At 50.6% G+C, this 23046-nt stretch overlaps 1 protein-coding gene across 1 annotated transcript in view; it reads left to right on the top strand.

Moving 5' to 3' along the window:
* Positions 1-589: 589 nt before the first annotated feature.
* Positions 590-23046, top strand: part of LOC113407110 (major facilitator superfamily domain-containing protein 4A-like) — a 33855-nt gene continuing 11398 nt past the window's right edge. The window contains exons 1-4 of the mRNA XM_026655161.1: positions 590-819; positions 9915-10113; positions 10278-10517; positions 20958-21126. Coding sequence (XP_026510946.1) covers positions 590-819; positions 9915-10113; positions 10278-10517; positions 20958-21126 — 838 coding nt within the window. The remainder of the gene's footprint in view (positions 820-9914; positions 10114-10277; positions 10518-20957; positions 21127-23046) is intronic.

The raw sequence follows: 23046 nt of genomic DNA, 5'->3' as shown, positions 1-23046 counted from the left end.
GGCAGCAGCGCCCCTACTTCCAGCACCTGTGGCCTCGGCTCCAGCAGGGCTGCTGGGCGCTCACCTTTCCCTAGTGCTGGCTGCCTTTGCTGCAGCCTGACGGAGCCCACGATCCAGCGGGGACAGGGACCAGACCCAGGGCCTGGCCAGTGCCGGGATTTCCCTGCTTTCCCCCGGCACAGGGGCTGCCAGCGCCCCCACTATAAGAACTGCTCCGGTCCCGCAGCTCCTTGCCCAGGATCCGACCCGCTGCAGCCCCGCGGGGCTCTGGGCACCGCGGCGTTCCCAGCGCGTCCGCGCACCTTGGCGAGCCCCGTCCCCGCCCCGCTGCCCCGGGAGGCGGTGGCTGCTGCTCCCCGGGCCCAGGGGCGGGGCCAGCGTCCGAGCCCAGCAGCGCTGCCCGCCCGCGCCAGGCACATCCCTGCACTGGCCGGGGAGCGGAGCGCGGGCTGCAGCGAAGCGGAGCGAATCCGGATTGAGCGGGAGAAGGGCACCAGGGCGCATGAGATCCAGGGCGCTGTCCACCCGCCGGCCCCCCCGCTGAGCCGAGCCCTGCCCGTGGCTCTCCTAGTCGGAGCCCGAGCCCAGGATGGTGTGGGATGAGCGGGTGGCTGCCCTGTTCCGGAGGAACCTGCAGCCCACCCTCACCTACTGGAGCGTCTTCTTCAGCTTCGGGCTCTGCATCGCCTTCCTGGGGCCCACCCTGCTGGACCTGCGCTGCCAGACCCAGAGCTCGCTCTCCCAGATCACCTGGGTCTTCTTCTCGCAGCAGTTCTGCCTCCTGCTCGGCAGCTGCCTCGGGGGAGTCTTCAAGAGAACGTAAGGCCCCTGGCGAGCTCACCCCCCACCCGATCGGTCTCCCCCCCGGGGGCCATGCCGGCTTTGATCGAGAACCCAGCGGCCAGCGCCTTCCCGGTTCCCCTGCTCACACCTTCCCTCCCTCTCCGACCAACTTGGTGACACTGAACTTCCCACGTGGCTTGGCTTTAGCCTCCCTCCCGGCGCTGTACTGGGACTTGTGGGGACGCTCCTTTCGGTGCCCCATGGTTCAGCCGGCAGAGCAGTGCCCTAGTTAAGGTCGCAACATCACTTTTGCTCTAACAGCCCCCAATTTTTATTTAATGTTCCTCCAGCGGCTTGCAACTCTCCCCCTTCTGGCTTGGATGGGCTCCACGTCTCCAGCTCTTTCTGTCTCTTTCACATCGCATCTGAAAACGTCTTTTAATTTCTCCTCCTTTCCCTACCTCCCCTCTCCCCCCCGACTTTCTCTTTGTTTTTGTCTGTTTCTCTGATTGCAGTATGGGACTCAAAGCATCTGGGGAGACAAATTGTGTGAAAGATCCTGCACAAACTAAAACCTTTGTAAGGGGTTAGCCTGGACCTGTAGCCCTCACTCACCTGAGTAGTTCCATTGAAGTTAGTGGAATTGCTCATGAGAGTAAAGGCTGCAGGTTTCATTCTGCGGGAGCCTGATTCTGTACTTGGGTCCATCCACCTTGTTGCATCTGTGTGGAGTGCCACTGATTTTATTGAGCTCCGTGCAGAGATGGTGCATGCAAAGGGGAGATTGCAAGTCTTACTCCACACTCCCCAATGTATTTATTTAACCTATTCGTTTAAAAACATTGTAGAAAGCTTGTTTTAATAACCCCAGTGTCAGCAATCAAGCTGTTATCTTACGCTCCGGTAGTTTGGGCAAACAAGATTCAACCTTAGACAATAACACTCTAAACATGAAGTTGCTACAGGGAGGGTTGAAGAGGATACAGTCGGTATTTCAACTTCACACAAGGCATGTGTGAGTGACAGCAGCATTCTTTACAAATCAGTCAGGCTTCCTAGTGCAGCCAGACAAGGGATATGTAGCAAATCTTGTGTTAAGATCTCTCTCAAATAGAAAATGTGCAAGGGCACTGTTAGAGGTTTCCAAACAGCCCTGTACGCTTAGATGTGATGACAGCTATTGCATATGAAAATCAGTTGATTATTTACGGTGTTACTGATCAATGTAGCTGATTTTTGTAGTCTCTATCTGTATTATTATTTACATGATTCTCTTATGGGTATAAAGTGTTTGTTTTTAAACTGTTCTCTGGACTTATGAAGGAGGCATTCTGTAGATGACTCTGATTAGTACCTGTCAAGGGTCTTGGAATTAGCATCGAGGTGAAATTGCCATCCCAGCCGGCACTCCCGGAGCTGCATTGATGGCATTTTGAGTAGAGGAGCCAAGGGCTGTATGTACTTGGAGATGAAATAGTCCTAGAGGCGATCAGCAGAAGCATCTTGACTAGGAGACCGAACTACTTGCCAGGTCAGGGGTGGTGCATATTGGAAGGAGATGGTGTGTGGGAAGCTTGCCCTGCCTGTGATATGGATAGTGGATTTCAGACTCCCAGGTCAATAATTTTTGCCAGCACTTCATCTACTGCCTGTGTGTTCGAAGGTGAGATTAGGCAAATGCAGACCTATGATTGCTCAGTCGGAAATGCCAGGTTCATATTGATATGCTTCTTCCTGGTGTCCAGCCTATGCTGCATGGACCTTTTAGGGTTTCCCTAAGAATGGATTTTTGGTGTCTTGGATTTTTAATTCTGTGCGGGGCAAAATGAGCAACCCCCTTCTGCCTTAATAAACCAGGACCCCATTTGTGGCTCTTCACAGCACAGGCAACATGCTTAAAACAGTTGCTGAAATTCCTATTGGGAAGTGGTGGGTATTTTGGGCAGTGGGGGGTGTTTCCCATGTGTCCAAGGTGCACTGAACTGCATTACAGACCTAACTTTAAAATGTGCTATGGCACCCAACTTTAAGTATATTAGACATTAGCTATTTAAATCCCACAAAGCCCTGATGCAGTTGGTATTATGGCTATTTTACAGATTGGCAAACTGAAGCACAGGGTGGTAAAGTGACTTGCCTGAAGTCACGGCTTGCTAGAATGCTGCGTGATTATAAAGGCTAGAACTCGGGAGCTCCTGGCTCCCAGTCCCGTGGTCAGAGCACTAGTCCATGCCTCCTACAGTTAAGAGGGTGATAGCTTCTACTAGAGCTTCCTAAGGCCCCATTGACGTGACAGTCACAATCAAGACAGGAGACCTGGCTCTAATTTGTAGTGTAGATGGCATCTGGGCTTTGTTTCTTATATGGGCTAAATCCTAGGATGTGGTTCTGGTTCTGTCTGCTCTACAAAATGGAATGTTATAATCAAGTCAGGGGATAACGATGCTGTTAACTGCGCCACTGGCTGTAACTGTAGCATAGATGGGGCTCAAGATGGCCTTTGATTCCTCTAACCAGAGAGTTTAATTAACATTTGGGCCAAACTCTGCTCTTGTGTAACCCCACTGAAATCTGGGAGTCTGCAGGCATGTAACAGAGCAGAACATGAGCTACCGTGCCTGGGTTGTTATGAAAATATCAGTCTTGTACACCCATCTTACTGACTCTGGGAGCTGCCCTTTCATCTTACTGTTGGCATCTGCTACGCTGAAACTGTAGGGTGAGAAATGCCCTATATAACTGAAAGGAACAGAATTCAGTAAAAATTGTGAGTGAGCCTTATTCATAAGACTGGCATGTTACTGTCTTATGACTCAGTGTGTTTGTAGTTTTTCTATTGCACCATGGTACCGAGTTCAGAAGAATATAGCTTTTTATAAGATGACATGAACAGGGTATTCTCTTGCATGGGTGGTAACAGCTTTTAAGGATATTGCGCGCCCTGGATCACACCTTAACACTACCTTAGCTTTGTTAGAGAGATGCTAATTATATGTCAGATCCGTTAGGGCAAAGGAGCTCTATGTGCATCTTCCAGTTGGCAGGTTGGCTTCTTGTAAGCAGCCCCGTAGCTCACCGAGGCTGGAAATGGATTAAAGAATCCCATTTTATTGTGTTCTCTGGACCGGATTATCAAATGAGCTGAGCACAGTGGGTACCCGCTGAGAGCTGAATGTTTGTGAAAATCTGGCCATAAGTGGCACACTGGGAGCTGGTCTGGGTGGAGTCTTTCTGCAAATCGGGCCCTGATTTAGGTGCTTGAATAGGAGCTGATCTCTGGAAAATCCAGCTGACTGGTGAGTGCTGAATGCTAGGAAACCTGGCCCTGCGTTCTTTTGAGAAGCTGTCGTCTCACTCTCTGCTTACCCCACCTGCCTCAGTTCCTCTAACTTTTCCTGATGGTTGATTTTAATACTGGATCCTACCATTATTAATAGTAATGTCTTATCTTCCCCCTCCACCTTGCACTCCTCTGTGCTGCCCTTCCATGGCCATCTAGTCTCTGCTCTCTTGCCACTCCCATTGCAGTGGTATCTGGGCCCCTGCGCCCTTGTTTGCTTTTTCAGAGGCTGCATCTGTCCTGAGGGTTGGTAGCGTTTCTCCCGCTGTTGGCACAGCACCAAGCTAGCCCCACTGGTGCTAGCCAAGCTGGGGGTATGAATGTGGATCGGATACAGGTGTGTTTGGCAGTGGCACTGTGTGGTGTAACCCTGCTCAGGCTTCCTCCAAAGGTATGTTCTCCTAGGTGGTCCTGTGAGGGCAGATGAGATGAGATTCTTCAACTTTCCATAATCCTAAACTCTCTCCCCTCTTGGGCCCTGATCCTGCCCCACTGAAGCCAAGGCCTGTGTCTGTCACTAGGGAAGGCAACAGTGGGAAACACCAGGAATGGTCCTATAGCCACTTCCTCCTCCACCCTTCCCATCTTTCTAAGGGTTTTGTTTAGGCATCTCCTTCATTTGGCACCATGTGTGGCTCCAGTGTTGGGAGGGACTGAAGGGTGCTGAGTGTGGCACATTTATATAGTGCCTTTTGTTCCTAAGCCCCCTAGGACAGCTCTATGAGCATTGGGCCTGACTTTGCAGGGAGCCTGAGCATCTGCAGCTCATAGGAATTGCCAGACGGACTCAGACCCCTGGTCCATCCAGCCCAGTATCCCATCTCTGACAGTGGCCAGCACCAGCTACTTCAAAGTCAGTGCAAGAAACCCTGCAGTTGGCAGATGCAGGATAATCTGTCTCCCCATGAAGGTCTCATCCTACCCCATCATTAAGAGACTGGCTGAAACCCTGAAGCACGAGGTTCCATATCCCTTCCCCTAGCTCCCCTCGGCTTCAACAAGATGTGGATGTTTCTGAAAATCAGGTTCTCTGTTTGTACAGGAATTCCTTGCCCCCAGTGCAATGCAGCCTCGGGGAGGTGGGGGTGGGGGTGGAAGTGGCGGGGGGGGGGAGGGAGAGAGATAGCAGATGTTTATGCAAGGCAACACTCCACAACAGGTTAGCACCGGTTACCACTGTATCCCATTGCAGCCAGATGTAGGGGAGACAGAGTGTTAACTGCCTGATGAGGTGTGCAATGATTTTTCATCCTCAAGACCTGGGTTTATGTCTTGCCTCTTACAAAGATACAGGGAAAGAGCTGCGATTTTCAAAGGAACCTAACAGGTTAGACACCCAACTCACGCTGCCTTTCAGTGGGAGTCCAAATCCCACCTCTGGTGTTGAGCTGTGCACTCTTCAAACATAACTGAAAGCAAATGACTTCATTTTGGATTCAGTGGCTGGCAGCGAACAATTCCTTCATACTCACTAATGCCAGAGTTGGCGGAGGAAGGGGTCGGCGGGGCAGAATGCAAAGTGGGTTCTCTTGGTGCTTGCTACGGGGGCTGTATAAAGAAGTGATGGTATAATTAGTGGTACATTGCTGGAGGCAGACATTTTTGCTATTTTTAAAAAAATCTTTTTACTGCTTTTTAAGGACATGAAATAATTAGCGATTAATGTTTAACTCCGGTAATGAATGCACTCTCTAACCAAGCCGGGGCAGCTCTGCAGTTGTTTTGCTAACACTGCAGAACATAAAAGGCACTTCTGGGATCTCTTGGTGCACGTTTCTACCATCTCATATTCACTGGCTGCTCATCCCTACAGTTCTCTTCCCTAGTAGGCTCTTGCGATTCCCCTCGGGTGCTGCCTTGTACCTCTGTGGCTCCTTTCTCTTATTTGCCTGTTGTTTTATTCCATGGCCTTATGTCTTTGGGGTTTGTTTTTTCTTTGTCTTGTGAATTTGCTCAGGGTTTTAAAAGGGACTAAACTGCATGAGAGGCTGGGTTAGTGCCCTGCAAAATGTTGGACCCTCAAAAACAATTACATTATTTTTTTTAATTTGAATACATGGAATTGGGCTCCAAGATAAAATGGGTCTGTGAGTCCAGAATTCCAAGTTTATGCCATCCAGCAGAGTAAGGAAGTAACTTTGCACTTAGGTCCGTTAATTTGCCCTAGGATGTCAAAGTGGATTATACGCTATTCAGCCTCATGCACTCTGTGAGGCAGGAATTACCCTCCTTTTGCAGATGGGGGAACGGAGGTGCAGAGAGGAGAAGGGGTCTGTCCAAGGCCAGCCAGCCAGCAAATAGCCGTCAGGACTACATAGCAGATGTCCTGGCTCTTGGCCGGCTGCTCTAGGCAACCTGCTTTGGAGAATGGATTTTGGTTTCCCACAGCCCTTTTCATCCCCTTATCTTAAAGCCCTTGGCAAGGCAGGGAGATAGCTACAGACTCAGCATGCAAATGAGCTTGGCAATCAGCTACTGCCCAGCCGGGGCTCTTGCCTGTTGAGCGACAGGGGGCAGTACGTTGGCTGGGACACTCGAGTTATTCCCCTATGATCCAAAACACTTGCCTCGCTGACCCCCAGAAACGGGCCACCGGTCCCTCTGATCTGAGTCTCCTCTCTGCAGCTGCGGCGTCGCGAATGGCACAGGCGTCCCTCTGTGCTGCGTGGCAGTGTCAGCTCTGGGTGGGGGGAGCTGTGACTTGTGACCCAGAGATGCTGCCCCCAAGCCAAGCTGCTCCCCAGGCAGATGTGGCTGTGGATTTCCTCTGTGCTGCGAGTTGCTTGGGAGCGAGGGGAATGGACGCTGCATGCAGACGGTATCCTTTGCATGCCTGTGTGGGGCTTGGCTATTACTGCTGATCCCTCTCTCTGTCTCCAGCCAGAACTGGAATGTGTTGCATCACCCAATAACGCCCCCCTCTGGTCGGTTAAGGAGTGATGCTTTCATGTGCCAAAGGGACCAGCCCTGCTCCATCAGAAAGCTGTGGGTGCCTAAAGGGGGAGAGAGGTGCTAATGGGGATGCGGTCTCTAGGGGGACTTGTCTGTGCTAGCTGTTCTCTGCTGAGGTTTTACAGCGTCTCACGTTTTGCTAGTCTTGGTCTTTTCAGTGCTTTGCTGTCTGGTCTCTGTTTCCTTCCTTCCTTCCTGCCTTCAGACTTGGCAGCTTCGCAGCGGTGCGATGCCAACCTGGGCTCGGTTTTCTAACTCAGCGAACTGGCCGGCTCTCACTCACAGTGAGAGCAGCTTGCTCCCTGCTCAGCTCAAAGCAGTCCGGACAGAAGGCAGGGAGAGGGCTTATTACCCGCAGGATCTGCACTTGCCCGTCTTATGCTAAGGTCCTTTAAGCTTTTCTGAACCACTCACCTGTGGGAGTGGCTAGGGAAGCAGGAGCTCGGAACCCTTTCAGCTGGTTACAGGGGAAAGACTGAACAGGTCCTGCTGTTGTCATGTAGAGGTGATCCTCACTGGGGATGTAACCAGACTGAACGGAGGAAGGGATCCACTGGGGAAGATGGAACTTCTGGCACCTGGGTGGGTTGTAGCTGGAGCTTTGGGGAAGGTATTGTAGGAGTAGCAAATATTTGTTATGGTAGCACCCAGAGGCCCCGGTCAGGACTGTGACCCCAATGTGCTAGGGACTATACAAGCAGAGAAAAGAGACAGTTCAGCCTTTTACAGTCTAAGCAGAGGTTAGGTCAGATAGATTATGATGTTAAAATGATCAGTAATGGAAATAGTTGATACTGAACCTGGTATCAGTAGGTTTCAGAATTAACACTCATTGAGAGGAGCACAGCAGCTCATGACTCCTGGAGCTCTCGTTTCAGGCTGTCTGCAGACTCAGACTGACACCGCTGCACCATTTACACTCAGGTCACGTTTGGAAGGCTCTCTTTGCATGATCCAGTCTAGAAACTTTTAATTTCAAAAGAAACCTGAGAGTCTGCAGCAAATAATGGATCTGCAGCGTGTCAGATACACACGGGGCTGGGTATAGCGTGACTCCCTCTCACGGTCACAATGTGCTGCCCCTCTCCAATATAACGCTTGTAGTGTAGAGGGTCTCTAGCACACCATTCAGCAGAGCAAAACCCTCCTGAACAGAGGGCACATCCCACCTGGCTTGCAGCCTCTCCTCTAGCCATCCTACAACCATTAGGTATCTGGGTAAATTCCACCTGATTAAAGAGGTTTCAGCCCTTGATGTGGCGATCAAGGTTATCGCCTCCCCTCCATGCAAATATTGGGTGAGATCATGGGATGTGGGCACGAGGACCTTAACGTGGTGCCTGGGGCTGGGTGTGCAGGGCGAAGCTTGGAAGAAAGCCTCAGACGGCCGTCCTGCTTGCTTTGTGGTGCTGCAGCCAGGAAAGGAAGGAGTGAACTCCCAGAAGGCAGGTTCTTGCGGAGATCCAAAGTTAGGGCAGGAGACAAGCCAAATGGGGAGACGACTAGAGCAATAAATGCGCTGTTGAAATCAGACATTATGGTGCCCGTACCCTAGTCAGGTTATATGTGTCCCTCCAGAGAATACAATACCTTGTCATGGTTTAGATACAAACTGAATGGATTTAGCTTTTCCTAACGTGACATCAGTGCGATTGGTGGCCCTGGGGGCTGGAGTCTACCCACAGCGCAGGTGCAGCATGGTCAATGCCATATTTTCACTGCCAATATGCCCCCTTTTGGCCTCTACCGGGGAGCAAGGAGTTAAGTGTCCATGATGCATTCAGTCCACAGTGCCTCTGAGACAAGCAAGAGGTGGGGGTGGCTGGAGGGGTAGGGTAGTAATGGGACCATGTCACCTATTGGGAATAGATGGAGGCTGTCACTTACCCGCTGCTCATCGGTTACCAGCTGACAGTGCCTTGGTGACAGCCTGCTGCTGTTATTGACCTGGCTGGGAGCTAAACTTGTGCTTATCGCCAGGCCCTGCTTCCCAGTCTCTTGAACTAGTCCGTCCTGCTCACCCCACCCCAGCAGCTGAGCCCGTAACTAAGGGACATATTTCTGTGGCCTGTGTTGGACAGGAGGTCAGACTAGGTGATTGTAATGGTCCTGTCTGGGCTTAACATGCGTGGAAACCATGCTAAGGGCCAAAACCTGCCTCCCTGCAGTGTACCCGGATCCTACATCCGTTGTCTGATCAAGGAATATCCCTCGTAATCCTTTCCCAACCACGTGCTGAATGATAACGTAGCCAGCGTAGTGAATGGTGCATGCACCATGGGCTAATCTGCAGTGCTCCAGTGGCCCTGTATGCTCGGGGGATGGGGCAGGCCTGTTAATAGACTAAGGGTACGTCTACACTACGAGATTAATTCGAATTTAGATAATTCGAATTTGGGAAACAGATTGTATAAATTCGATTGTGCGCGGCCACACTAAGCACATTAATTCGGTTTTTAACCACATTAATTCGGTGGTGTGTGGCCACACTACCCCATTAATTTTAACCACATTAATTTGGTGGTGTGCGGCCACACTACCCCTAATTCGAATTAACAAAATCGATTTTGGTGCTACTCCGCTCGTCGGGGTGGAGTACAGAAATCGATTTTAAGTGCCCTTTAATTCGAAGTAACTGGCTCCGTTGTGTGGACGGGTTAAGGATTAATTCGGATTAACGCAGCTAAATCCGAATTAAAGTCGTAGTGTAGACCAGGCCTAAGAATGCTACTGCCTGGGGATAGCTGTGGGTGTGTCCTGGTGAGCAGGTCGATGTCCTTGCTGGACAGTGCTCTCCCCGAGGTAACTCTGTCCCTTTGTTTCCTCTCTCCTGGCTCAGGTTGTCTCAGTCCCTGGTCGCCCTCTTTGCGTCGTCCCTCGCCATCTCTGTCGTCTTCGCCATCATCCCTCTCTGCCATAATGTGGTGGTGCTGGCTGTGGTCATGGCCATGGCGGGACTGGCCATGGGATGCATCGACACCATTTCCAACATGCAGCTGGTGAAGATCTACCAGAAGGACTCGGCCATCTTCCTGCAGGTGAGGCAGATGCGTTGGTTTCCCCCGGGGCAGTTCTGTCGGGACGCGGCAGCTCCTGCTGTATTTCTGTTGTCGGGTCTCGTTCTTTCAGGAGGAGGCTCCAGCAGCTTCCCTGCAGGGGAGAGCAGAAAAATTAACCTCTTGGCCTTTGTCCTCTCTTCCAGGCCCTTCACTTCTTTGTGGGGTTCGGGGCCCTGCTGAGCCCGCTGATAGCTGACCCTTTCCTCTCGGACACCAACTGCATCCTGTCTAACTCCACGCTCAACGCCACCAGCAACCTCCCTCACATCCGCAAGTCGTTGGTCCCCCACCATCCCGGCAACTTGTCGCACTACGAGCTGCCGATGAAAGGGATGGTGGTGACACGCGTGTCTTACGCTTTCTGGATCATGGCCCTGATCAACGTGAGTATCGCGGCTTGGTGTACCAACGGGAGTCCTCTGTGTCCCGTGCCTTAGCTCTTCCTCTGCGTGGTGCTGCGGCTTGTTGTTCCCGCTCCTCCCCGGGCACCGCGGTTTGCCTGCCTCCAGCAGCAGAAGGAAGCACCAAGGCCATAGAGTCTCCTCCAGCAGCCAGGCTGGAGTCAAGGCTGTGGATTAGCTCCGTGGCCTGGGAATAAGTAGGCAGGAGAAGGATTTGCTCCCTCTTTTCTCATAGGGAGCTCCCCCAGGCCTAGCTGAGATACTGGGGCCCAAGACTGGGCCATAGAGACTGAGTTCCTTCATGATTTGACCTTACAATTGAGGGCCAGCACTAAACTGTGGCAGTTAATGCTTAATGGGATGGTGGCTTTAAGGCCCTGTCCCCGTCCCATTGCGTCCTGACCTGGAATCCAACAGGCAGTGAGATGCCGGGAGCCCCTCCAGGCCTCCACCAGGAACTGGATCCCCTGAGTGGTCATTGCCCCTGCACTGGAGTTCAGCTCAGTTCCCGGCTCTCCCCTCTCATCCCGCAGCCAGACAGGGCCCCCGGGTTGGGGGTGGAGGTCGCTGCAAAGGTCGCGCTGGCAGCTCAGCCAGCCAGCACGGGTGACTGCGGTTGGTGAATATTCAGACAGGGAAGTAGGATTGCTGCCAGCAGCCCCCTCCGAGCTTTCCAATTTGCGCCGGACATTGGAACCTTGGTGTGAAGGCCCCTCCGCTACACACACACACACACCCCCCGCCATCCCTGCTCACTCCATGCAGGGCAATGTTTTAATAGGGTGTGGTGTGGTGTTTCCCAGCAGCTATCTGGGAAACCTGCATGGCTTGGGATCTTGGGCCCTTCCATGCCCTCAAGGCTCTTCTGGTGTAAACCTCCCACACACCCAGTCTGGGCCTTTTCCTTGGGAGCTGGGCAGCAAGGAACATGCTGTCAGCCCAGCCCAGCTCCTCTCGCTCGCTCCTCAGCCGTCTGGTCCTCGTGTGCCAGGCTTTCCCCTGTAGCACATTCCTGGGGCGGCCCGGAGCAGCTGTTGATCAGCAGGCTATGATGCAGCCAGACTTCACTGATGTGCTGCCATGAGGGGGGAGCTGCGCATTCACCCTGAAGGGGAGCGTGATGCAGAATGTGACACTGTAAATCCTGTTATTCCCACCTGATGCCAAGACCCCACCAGAGCTTAGCAGAGCCAGTGCTTGAGTGGGAGACCTGGAAGGAGCAAGGAGGGTGCAGTGGGAAGCTGTGTTAATGGTTCAATAGGTGGCATTTTTCCATCTCGCACTGTTTGCAAGAGTAGAGGTGTTAGCCCCAGGGTCCTGGCCAGCTACCAACCTAGGTAACTGCATCCTGCCTCCCCGCACCCCCTCTTTTGGATTCAATAGTTTTCACTTCCTGTCCTGAGGACTGGGATTGGTTAGACTCACATCTGGACTGGTGCCAGGAGACCATTCCTAGAGACCAGTGAAAGGATTAATGGGCCTGGTGTCTTGCAAATGTCCACAGGGAGACAAGTGTTGTAAGTTGCAAGGAAGCTGAGAGCCCAGCTCTCCATCAGTGGATGTCGCGTTATTCTGGCCTTGACTAGTCGTGCGATCTCTGACCTGGGCTCACCCTTTCGGACTGCCTGAGTGCTTTCCCCACTACTTCAATTCAAATGGATATTAAGGGGTCGTCGTCTTGAGAGTCCATACAGCTAGCATCCACTGCGCTAGACTCTCTTGGAGCTGAGGATCTCGGCTTTCCAATGGCATAAAGCGGTTTGTCAGAGATCAGCTGCTGAAAACGGCACCTGAACTGAGAGAAGACAAGATGGTGTCTAGAATGACACGGCTTTGCCTTGTTCCCAATCGAGGCTGGAAACAATCTGACATTATGATTGTTTTATAGTAGCACCTCCAGGCTCCAGCCGAGATCAAGCTGTGTAAGGCGCATTGTGAGAGACAGTCTCTGCCCTGAGTAGCTTGCAGTCTAAGTAGACAAGCACAGGTAGGAGACCGGCAGTAGTGGTATGCCTGTGTGACCGGTGGAGAACCGAGGCACAGAGGGTTAAAGTGATTTGGCTGAGGTCCCACAGGGAGTCTGTGGCAGAGGCAGGACCCAGATTTCCTGAGTCACAATGCCTTGACTCCCCAGCCATCTTTCCTGTCGGTATTTCAGTATAATGGGTCCTTGTAATGTTTCCAAGTAATGATCAGAGAGGGAATGTTAATCTTCACATGCAGCAGCGAGTCCCAGATGTGTGTGTGTCTGTCTGTCTGCCTCCAGAGATGGATTCTGGCCATTCTCGGGCAGCGAGCAGCACATGAGTTACAGCTGGAAAACACTTGCAATAAAAGCAGTCAGTTGATTGATGCCACATACACAGCAGCTTTTGCTGGTGAAACAAAGGGATGACTCGCACTCTTCTCACCAGGCAACCAGATGCACTCTCTCCTTCTGTACAGCTGGTATCAAGTCCAATGGCCTGCCTGGGTAAGGGGCTCATGTTTTCCTCCACCCACTCTGTTCTGCTACCCCTGATGTGCCCTCTTCTCGTAGACAACCAAAGCTGACGTCCTCATCCTCCCGCTAGGGCTGAGTGCCCTACCTTGAGGCGCTAGCACCAAGATAGTAAATGGTGCTGATCAATCAGATGAGCACTTCCTGTCTGCCTGCTCTGCAACCCAAGTATGTGGTGTTATTCCTGTAACCCATCTGAGCTCAGCTCTCCAAGGCAGGATTCGAACCCAGGGCTCAGTAGCGAGCAGTGCAGGCAATCCATAGGGGTGGATGGAGTGCCCCAAAAGAGGAGACCTTGTGGTTAAGGCACTTGACTGGGACTCGGGTGGTCTGGGTTCCGTTCCAGGCTCTCCCACAGTCTGCCTGAGTGACCTCGGGTGAGTCACTTCAGCTGTGCGTGCTTCAGGTCCTCCTCTGTAATGGGGGAAATGGCCCTATCTATGCGGAGAGGTTGTGAGGAATCGTTCATTAACGTTTGTAAGGTGCTTGGATAGCGTGGTGATGGGGCCAGAGAAATTCCAGCAGAGAGAGTGACTATAATTCTCTGCATCCTGTAGCGCCATCCCTCGAAAGATCTCAAAGCACAGTCACAAGTGGTGGGTTAATTCAGTTCATTTTATTTATCTCTATTCTTTCCATGTGCTTACCAGGACAGTTCTGCTCTCCATCTCTCCCTACATACAGCTGGCTAAAGTCAGAGCGTTGACCATGGCTGACCGCCTAGCCAAGCTGTCTAAGATCCCATCCCATTCCCTCTCCCAGCCCCAGACTGAAGTGGGGAGCAGCCCATGGTCATAGAATCATAGAATATCAAGGTTGGAAAGGACCTCAGGAGGTCATCTAGTCCAACCCCCTGCTCACAGCAGGACCAATCCCCAACTAAATCATCCCAGCCAGGGCTTTGTCAAGCCTGACCTTAAAAACCTCTAAGGAAGGAGATTCCATCACCTCCCAGCACATACATGCTGTGCTAGGCAGAGGAACAGGTTTCTTCACACCATCTTGATCTCTCCATGTGCTTATAAACCAAAACACCGCTCAAGTGCATCTCACAGCTGGTGTTCATTAAGCTGAGGTCTGTGCAGCCTGTTTGATGCACTTCTCGTTGCGTCAGCCTAAACAGTGAAGCAAACAGTACAAAGCAAGACTGTCATTGCAGAAGAACTCAACAGGGTGCAGCCTCCTTAGGGTGAGAATCCGACGTTACTTACCTCTAACTCTGTGTCTGCTACGGCGGGAGGTGTCCTCTCTATTTTAGCAATCGTCCCTGAACCGAGTAAAGGCTGCGGTTAATGTAGGCTTTGATGTGCAGTGGCAGTGCTTGATGGTTTCGTTTTTGTTGTGGCCCGATCTTGTTCCCAGCGAAGTCAATGGGAGCTTTGCTGTTCGTTTCATTAGGAGCAGGATTGGGCCCCAAATGATGTCTCGGTTCAGATGTTCAAAAATGGCCTCTAGAATTGTATTCACCATTTTCTTTGCATCCTGGTTTCTGTGCATGCAAACCTCAGCTTAGCTCGGGTCGCGGACAATGATGCTGCGGCAGCGCACACTGCAGCATGGGCTGTGTAAACCCACCTGGAGCCCTGGATAGTTACTCCCAAGGCTAGCCTCTGCTTCATTACTGTGGTACCAGAGCAGAGGTAGGTAGATTAAAGCTAGCTTGGGTATGTCTATTGGAGCTGCAGTCACATCCTGTGATTGCGGTATGGGCATACCCTCAGAAACCACATTTGTGCACACCGAGGAAGAAATGTGGTGTGTAACTAGTTGACTCGCAAGCACAAATGCAGTTTGCACTTCCATCAGGGTGGGGGTTTTCAAACATGCAGACTTGGGCTTGAAAAATTGTGGATGCAAAAACGGAATGATGTCCACTGGAGGCCCATTTAGTGAAGCCCTTTTTGAAACGTAGCCCTTTATGTGGCATGAGACGTTGGTAACAAATGTCAAGGAGAGCTGGGAAGCAGGGCACACCTTCTGTAAACTTCTTGGGGGGGTGTTTGTCTCCTGCCAAAGTAGCATCTTTGTTCTCTTTCCCAAGTTGCCTGTGGGCACAGGGACTAAATTTGGCCTTCCTGTTGAATTATACAATCCAAACCAGTAATTCTAGTTTAACAAGAGCAGTGTTAGATTGGGATTGGCACTGTTTCTGCCACATTTCAGAGAAAATACGGGCATAAACTAAGCAAACAGCTGGAAAGGATCTGGTTAGATTGAAGGCAGAAGGTGCGAGGAGATGATAGCCTTGTATAGGGAAACTTTATAGTTTCCACTTCTCTCCTCAATGAAGTTTTTATCCCTGACGAAGGGAGATAAATCCAGATCTCAAATACTCTAGGAATTTTGCATTCCCAAAGCAAGTTCTTCTCTTTATGCATTCCTGCCTTGCCACCAAACAGGCTGAAAATCTATTTAGATGGAAAGAATCCAACTTTAATCAGGTTAATATATGTAGCTTGGAAGTGGGGCGATCACACCACTCATGTCTGAAAGGTGTAAACGTCAATGAAAGAGAGAGAAACTAATTAGTACAATGAAATTAGGAGCAAGGGGATGAAATGAAGTAGGCTTTAGAGATGGCCGAAATTTTTTTGGCTGCCAATTTTCCATTGAAAAATGCAGTTTTGTCAAAATCTAAACATTTTTTTGGGAACGAGTCTAATCTGACCCCATTTTCTTTAAGAAAAAGTCAAAATGAATTGTTGTGACTTTCTTGTTTCAACTTTTATATTCTATTAAAACACTAACAATATTGTTTATGATATTACCCAGTATTTTGTGCTATGTTTTGAAATGATCAAAACAAAACCTTTTTGTCTTATCAAAGCAAAATGATTCAACATTACCAAAGTGTTCCGATGATTTTCAATCAAAACTGTTCAGAATCTTCATTTTGCGGGAGACGTTGAAATGTCAGCTTTTCGTTCTGATTTGAACAGAAGCAAGATTCAACGCGTCAGAGTTCTCCGCAGAATGGGAACTCCAGTCCCGCTCTGGAAGTGCAAGTTCCTGTTTGTCTGGGGGGGAATTATCCCAAAGGAACTGGGGGAAGCTCCTTTGCTTGGGTTCTTAAGAAGTAGGCTGGGGGTTATCCCTGTTCTGAAACAGAATCTAGAGATGGAAGAGAACTATGATTTTAACTGTATTTGCCACCTTGATGCACCAATTTATTGAGTTTAGAATAAAGAGCAAATTGAGACAAATTGAGAGGAAGGTTGGTCCAATGATTAGGGTGCTACCCTGGGACTGAGAAGAGCCAGGTTCAGTTCCCTGTTCCACTACAAACTGACTGACCTTGGGCAAGTTACTTAGTCTCTTTGTGCCCAATTCCCCATGTTTAAAATGGGGACAATGGCAGTGCCTACTGTACAGGGGTGTTGTGAGGATAAATAGACCAAAGACTGTGATACACTCACATACTATGGTGATGTGGGCTATAAAAAGTCCCTAAGATAGAACAGGAGAGAGGAATAACACCTGAGTTTATTTAGAGCTGACACGAAACAGCAAGATCTAGTGAGAGATTCTGACCGCTTCCTTACCACTGCAATCCACCAGCATTTCCCAGCAAGAGGCTAAGTTGAAAAAAAACTCTGGGCCAAATTCATTGCTACTGAAGTCTGGGGATTACCCCAGGAGAGAATGGGCCAGGAACCAACTTTCATCGCCTGGTTGTGCCCCGAATGGATGGCCCTGCTAGCTGCTTGGGGAAGCAGGAGCCTTTCCAAACGTAGACAGAGCCTTGAAAAGGTTATCCTTTCAATGGGTGTTACCTAGGGTGACCAGACAGCAAATGTGAAAAATTGGGACGGGGGTGGGGGGTAATAGGATCCCATATAAGAAAAAGACCCAAAAATCAGGACTTTCCCTATAAAATTGGGACATCTGGTCACCCTAGTGTTACCTCATCCATGGGGGTGCATCTTCAGCCCCGTGGGTGGGGCAGTTAGCCATGTAACGCCTGCGTCTGTTGTCTGTTCCTTTATAGTTCTGTTTAGGATCACTGCAGGGTATAAGGAAGTCTCGTTAAACCATGTGCCAAGCAGCCCAGGTGATCGGCGTGTTAGCCTAAGAAAACCAAGCCTCTCCGAGGAGCAAGTTCCTGTAATAAACGTGTCGGCCCTGCCCCATATAGCTTGGCAAACAAACCACCTCCGTGAGCCAACACAGTTCCTCCCTGTTTGCCCTTTTCTGGTGGAACATATGGAAATATCAAAGGAGGACAGAGGCAGCTGGTTCTATAAGACACTTGGCCGAACTCAGGCAAGCCGTGTGAGCACGCTCCAGGAGGTGCGTGTAACTAATGAGAAATCCCAGGTTAAAGCTTTAGGGACCAATTTGTCCCCTTGTGTGACTCCACTAAAGTCAGTGCACTTTGTGCCAGGGGTGAGTTTGGCTCCTTGCTTAGTGAAACATTCCCCTGCAAAGCTAGTGTGGTGATCTCTGTTTGCTTATCTAACAAATGAGCTGCTTTGCTTGGCCGACTCCCCACCCCATACACTCGCCCTGTGCTGGTTTGAGTGACACTCCCATAGCCACGGTGGTGAGGCGTGGACGTCGCCCCTGGCTTTTATCCAACCAGCTTGGAGTTGGTTTCAGATCAGAGCCGGATTGGGGAATCGGGAGCCTGCTCTCTTGGTTCCCCCGTTGTCTGCACAGAGCCCCTTGCAGATTGCTCCTTCCGCTTCGAATGACCAATCTCATATGCACTGGTGTCCTCACTTCCGGCACAAGGCTAGGAATCAATCCACGCTTCAGCAGGGCCTTTCCCATCAGTGGCTGGTTGCTGTGGTGGGTGTAATGCTGACCCCATTGAAGTGAATGGCAAAATTCCCATTGATTTCAGCGGGGCCAGGATTTCACCCTGCATTGTCTAATATGAGAGAGGGAATCGTGTGTCTAATGGCTACAGCAGGAGACTGGGACTCAAGACTCCTGGGTTCTATTCTTGCCCCAGGCACTGACTTGCTGTGTGATCTGTGGCGAGTCACTTATTCGCCCCGTGCCTCAGTTTCCTCTCACCTGTAAAATGAAGATGATCTTTACCTTCCTCGTCTGAGGGTTACAATAATAATACGCTTCTCATCCGGAGATCTCAAAGTGCTTTGCAGTGATCTGTGCCATTATCCCAAATGGGGACAATACGAGGCACGGTGAGAGGAAGTGACTTGCCCAAGGTCACCTGATTAGTCATTAGTGGAGCTGGGACTAGAACCCGATTCCCAGGGCTGCATCCTGTCGTCCGCACCAGACTGTTGTAATACTTGAACAGTTAATGCCTGTAAAGCTCTTTGAGCACCTTGGGCCAAAGGTGCTACAGAAAGGCAAAGAATGAATACGCTCTGTGCATTAAACCAAATGTATGCAGAGACTAGGACCTTCTCCTAGAGAATTAAACATCTCCTGACACGTCGCTGTTGGGAACATTGGCTTGCTTGAGTACCAGAATGGGATTGATGCGTATGTATGTGCTTGGTCAGTGGTACTCATGCATCCTAGAGTTAGGGTAGCCGCATCTCAGGACTTGGAAGCTCAACTGATCTCCCTCTTGCTCTGCACTGCACAGCTGTCTATGGTTGCCTTCTAGAGAAGCAACCGGTCTTGGCCACTGCTGGAGTCAGGGTAGCAGATTTGAATGGCCTGATGTCCTGATCCAATCTGGCTGTAGAGAAACTCCATCCGTCTTCATGAATGAAGCAGCTCGCTACTGAGCAGCGAATGTGCCATTCTGATTCACTTTGTTGCATGTAGTTGGCTGTCACATTTCACTCCAGAGGTGGCTGCACTATGTTGGTGGGTGAAAATCTGACTGTGGGTGGTATCAGAGAGGGCTCTGAATGTTTGTTACACAGTTCTAGGGTTTGGTTCAGGCCCATTTCTGATTCTGGTGTGAGGTACACTTGGTATTATTTGTATTAAGGTAAGGCCTAGAGGCCCTAAACAAGAGGCCCCATTCTGCTAGGGGGCTGCACATACACACAATGAGACAGTCCCTGCTCTGAAGAGAGAGGACGATTATTATCCCTGTTTCACAGATGGGCCCTGATGCCCAGAGAGGTCAAATGACTTGTCCAAGGTCACACAGGGAGTGTTTGCACCCTGGATTCTTGAGTCACAGTCTAGTACCTTACCCACAGTGGCCTCCCTTTTATTCACACACACTTTGGATCCTTTAGGATGGAAGGTGCCGTGTAGATACATTGTGAGAGTGTCTGCAAGGTTTGCTAAGCTGCTATATTGTTGCAAATCCGCAATTAAAATATGGTCCTGACCTCCGGAAGGATTAGAACTATCAAGTGAATACATTTTTCTTCCATGGGACCGAACTAATTGTTCCCATTCCCATTGTTCCCAAAACAATGGAGTCCTCGTAAATGAATTCAGTGAGGGGAGGGAGGGGGGGGAGAGAAATCCTCCATACGTTTAAATAACACCCTGAGCCAACAAAAACCAGGAAATTCAGCGTTAGCGCTCACACTTGCTCACAGATGTGTAGAAAACAAAACCAAGTGGCCAGAGCTGGGACAGAGTGTGAGCCGTAACTTATGGATTTCCTGGCTTTCTCCCTCGGTTTGTCACAGAATAAACAGGACTTCAGTTAGGGGCGGGGGGGGGGGGGGGAACCTGACTTTACTTAATTCCCTTTATTTTCCCTTCAAACAAAAAGGAATAAATCCCTGTGGGGCTAAAGGCACCACTGAGTCGTGGGTGTGAGAAGCCCAACCTAAGGCATGACCTTGGACTGACGCTGCAGGGAAGTGCCAGGTGGCATTGCACCAATGTGTGTTGGCACAGTGACAGCCCTGGAGCCGGCTCACCAGCGAGCTGCAGCTCTGTCCGGGCAGGGCTAGCATTGGTGAGCTCTTTGCAGCAGTGACTGTCCTTGACCACCCCCGGCACAAGGGAGACCCTGAATTCAGTGGGAGCCTCTAGGTGACACTGCAGTATAAATAGGCCGAGAGGGGCAGCTCAGTCTCCATTCAGCCCGTGGTCTTTCAACTGAGGCTGCCAAAGAGGAGGCCAGTGAAAGCTTGTTGTGGGAGTGCCATGATCCTTGTGATGTGGACACTGGGCGGAGACTCTCAAATTCTTCTGACCGAGTGCTAACAATGAGGGCTGGCTGGAGAGGTCCCATCCAAACTGGCTCTTTGACTCAACAACACTTTGTGTGCAAACTGTCTGCTTTCCACAGGAAAACTTGGATATTTTTCATCAAAACAATAACTCCCAGGAACCAAAGTATTTCAGTTGTGAAATGCTGCCACGGTGCTTCATGGGATTTGTATTTCAGGAGCCTTCATGTTCTCATTCCCTTCTATGAGCTGGGCTCCCCAGCTGGACTTCACCTCCCATGATGCACCATGGCCACAATGCCCGGCCTCCTCTCACTAGGAGGTGAGACCATGGTGCACCCTGAAGAATGGAGTCCTCGCTGGGCCGGGCTCCCTAGTGGGAGCATGAGGCACCGCTGCCGCATTTCACAACTGAAATATTTCGGCTTTTGCAGTGCTGCTGAAAAATTTGACATTTGTCAGCCAGTTCTTCGTTCACCCCCAACATGCCAAGCAGCAATTGACAGCCTCCTTCTTTCACTGCCAGCCCCCCGAGCCCTCCAGCCCTTCCTTCATTCCCCAGTTGGTTGGAACAGAGGGAAGGTGGGGTGTATGTTAGCCAAGGGCCTTTGCTCTGCTACCCACAGCTTTGAGGAGGCTTACGCCCACTAGGCTGGATTTAAATTCACACAAGCTTATGCCCGTTGGAAGTTGAGTCCAACACCATAACCACTCAGCCATTCTGGTGAGCACCTCCCTAGGTGGGAGCAGCTCCTGCCCCTGGAGGAACAAATCTGGAGATTGGGCATTTGATTCAGAGGGAGAAAAAATCCAGGCTGGCTGACCTGCCCTTTCCCATTGCTCCCCCAGCTACCAGTCCCCATCGCGGTGTTCTTCCTGCTCTACAAGGAAAGGCTGGTGCCCTGTTTCAATAACGGGCGCCGCCCGCTGCTGTCTGCAGATGAACTGGCGATGGAAACACAGCCAGCCGAGAAGGACAATCATTCCGTCACGTTGCAGAGAGCCCCGCCAGACAGAGGTGAGATGACGACAGTCCCTTCCCCCCAAGGAATGTGGTTTCCAAGACGGGGACACGGGATGGGCTCAAACTGAACCTCCGGGAGTGGGGAGGTGCCATGGAAAAGTCAAGGCAGTGTAACATCTGCAAAGGGGCCCCAATCCCGCATAGCTCCCATTCATATCAGCAGGCATCCTGCGGGCAGTGGTGAACCTAGTCTCTTGCTATTGCTGGTGTGCGTAGAGCAGCTATGTGCTCATGCTTTCATGGATAACCTTTGTGTTGTTCTACTCTAATGGCTTGATCTGCACTTTGAGTCACAGATCCAGGTCGGAGGGATTGGACTTGGCTGGGGACTGGCTTTCCCTTTAAACTGTCTGTCTTGGCCAGCAGGTCCATCGGGCATTGAATTACTGCCAAATGCACCTATTCCTGCACGTTAGTTTTGCCCAAAACAGGACTGCAGATTTGATTATTGTTTATATTACGGTAGCACCTAAAAGCCCCAACCAGGATCACCATGCTAGGCCCTGTAATCACCTAGAGAGTCAGTCTCTGCCCGAAACAGACAAGACAGACAGCGGGTGGGAGGGGAAGCAGAGGCACTGAAAGTGGTGAAGTGACTCACTTGAGGCCACACAGCCAGTTGGTGGCAGAGCTGTGAATAGTTTCCTGACTCCTCTGTTCACTGCTTGAGCTTTGGGAGTGCACTGCCAGCCCTGTAGGTAGAGCGCTAGACTATGGGTAAGATGTCTGAGACCCTAAGTGACTTAGGCCCCAAACCTGTGACATGGAAGTCAAGGGTAGTTTGGCCACTGAATTGAAGGCAAGGGCCCTCGTGACTAAGGGCAAAACTTTCAGAAGCACCCAAGTGATTTAGGAGCCCCAGCCCCAGGTATTTTCAATGACGAAACAAGCGATATCCATAAAAGTCCAGCTTTGCCAATAGAACTGCATCTACACTAGGGACTGCAGCGGGCACAGCTGTCATCAGGTGCACACCTTGACCAACAGCTAGTCTGGGGTCTACAGAGGTCTACAAGGCAGACCTGGCCTTAATAACGCAGGTAAAGACACTTCTTTCTTTACAATGAAGTAAAAGACGTGAGGTGAGTCTTTTAGGCAGAGAGAATTGGGGCAGGGAGCGAGGAGATACTGCAAAGAGGGGAGTGGACGCTTGACCACATCTATGGTACAGACTTCTGGTGGCTTCAGTTTGTCAGTCAGGGGTGTGCAGAGATATGACTCCTGACCAAGAGAGCTGTCCAGTTGCTTGTATAATCTGTGTCCACACTAGGTGAGCTTTGCCGGTGTAGTGTATTAAGCACTTGTGTAGACGTAGCACAGGGTCCAAAGCTGTGTGCACCTTAACCCTGATCTTTTACCCTGTCTGGAGATTTTTACTAATGAGAAATGTGGTCAAAGCACAGGATGGGTGGCCAGGGATTCCTAGCGGCTAATCTCAGATGACTTTTGAGGCCACTGTTGGTTGTTAATTTATTCAGATGCAGCGATCTGTGTTACTTTGTCCTCCCCCCAGTTTGTTGGTCTGTCCAGCTCTCAGGTATTGTCTAATTGAGCTCTTTGGGGCAGGCACCGTCTTGGTAGTGTTTGTCTGTGCAGTGCTCAGCAAAGGGGAGCGCTGATCCTGGACTGGGGTCTTTAGGCACTACCACAGTAGAAAGAAATGGGCCCGATTCTCCATTGCCCTGCACCTTGTGTTGTCATTTATACCAGTGCAAAAGTGCAGGTGAAGCAGGACTCACTGGAGCTGGCTGAATCTTTTGAATCAAATGGGTTTTTTTTGTTGGAAAATGTCCAATTTTCCAAAAAAGAAATTTTGCATTGACAATTCTACTTTTTTTTTTCTTAAACCCACAATGGCTATCAAATTTTCATTTAACAAACAGCAGGTTTTTGGCAATTGAAACGTGTCTGGTT

This window comes from Terrapene carolina, unplaced genomic scaffold (assembly GCF_002925995.2).
Source record: "Terrapene carolina triunguis isolate 2854851 unplaced genomic scaffold, T_m_triunguis-2.0 Scaffold198, whole genome shotgun sequence".
In the NCBI taxonomy this organism is placed as follows: Eukaryota; Metazoa; Chordata; order Testudines; family Emydidae; genus Terrapene; species Terrapene triunguis.
Note: the sequence above shows the minus strand (reverse complement) of the source record. Positions and strands in the feature narration are given on the sequence as shown.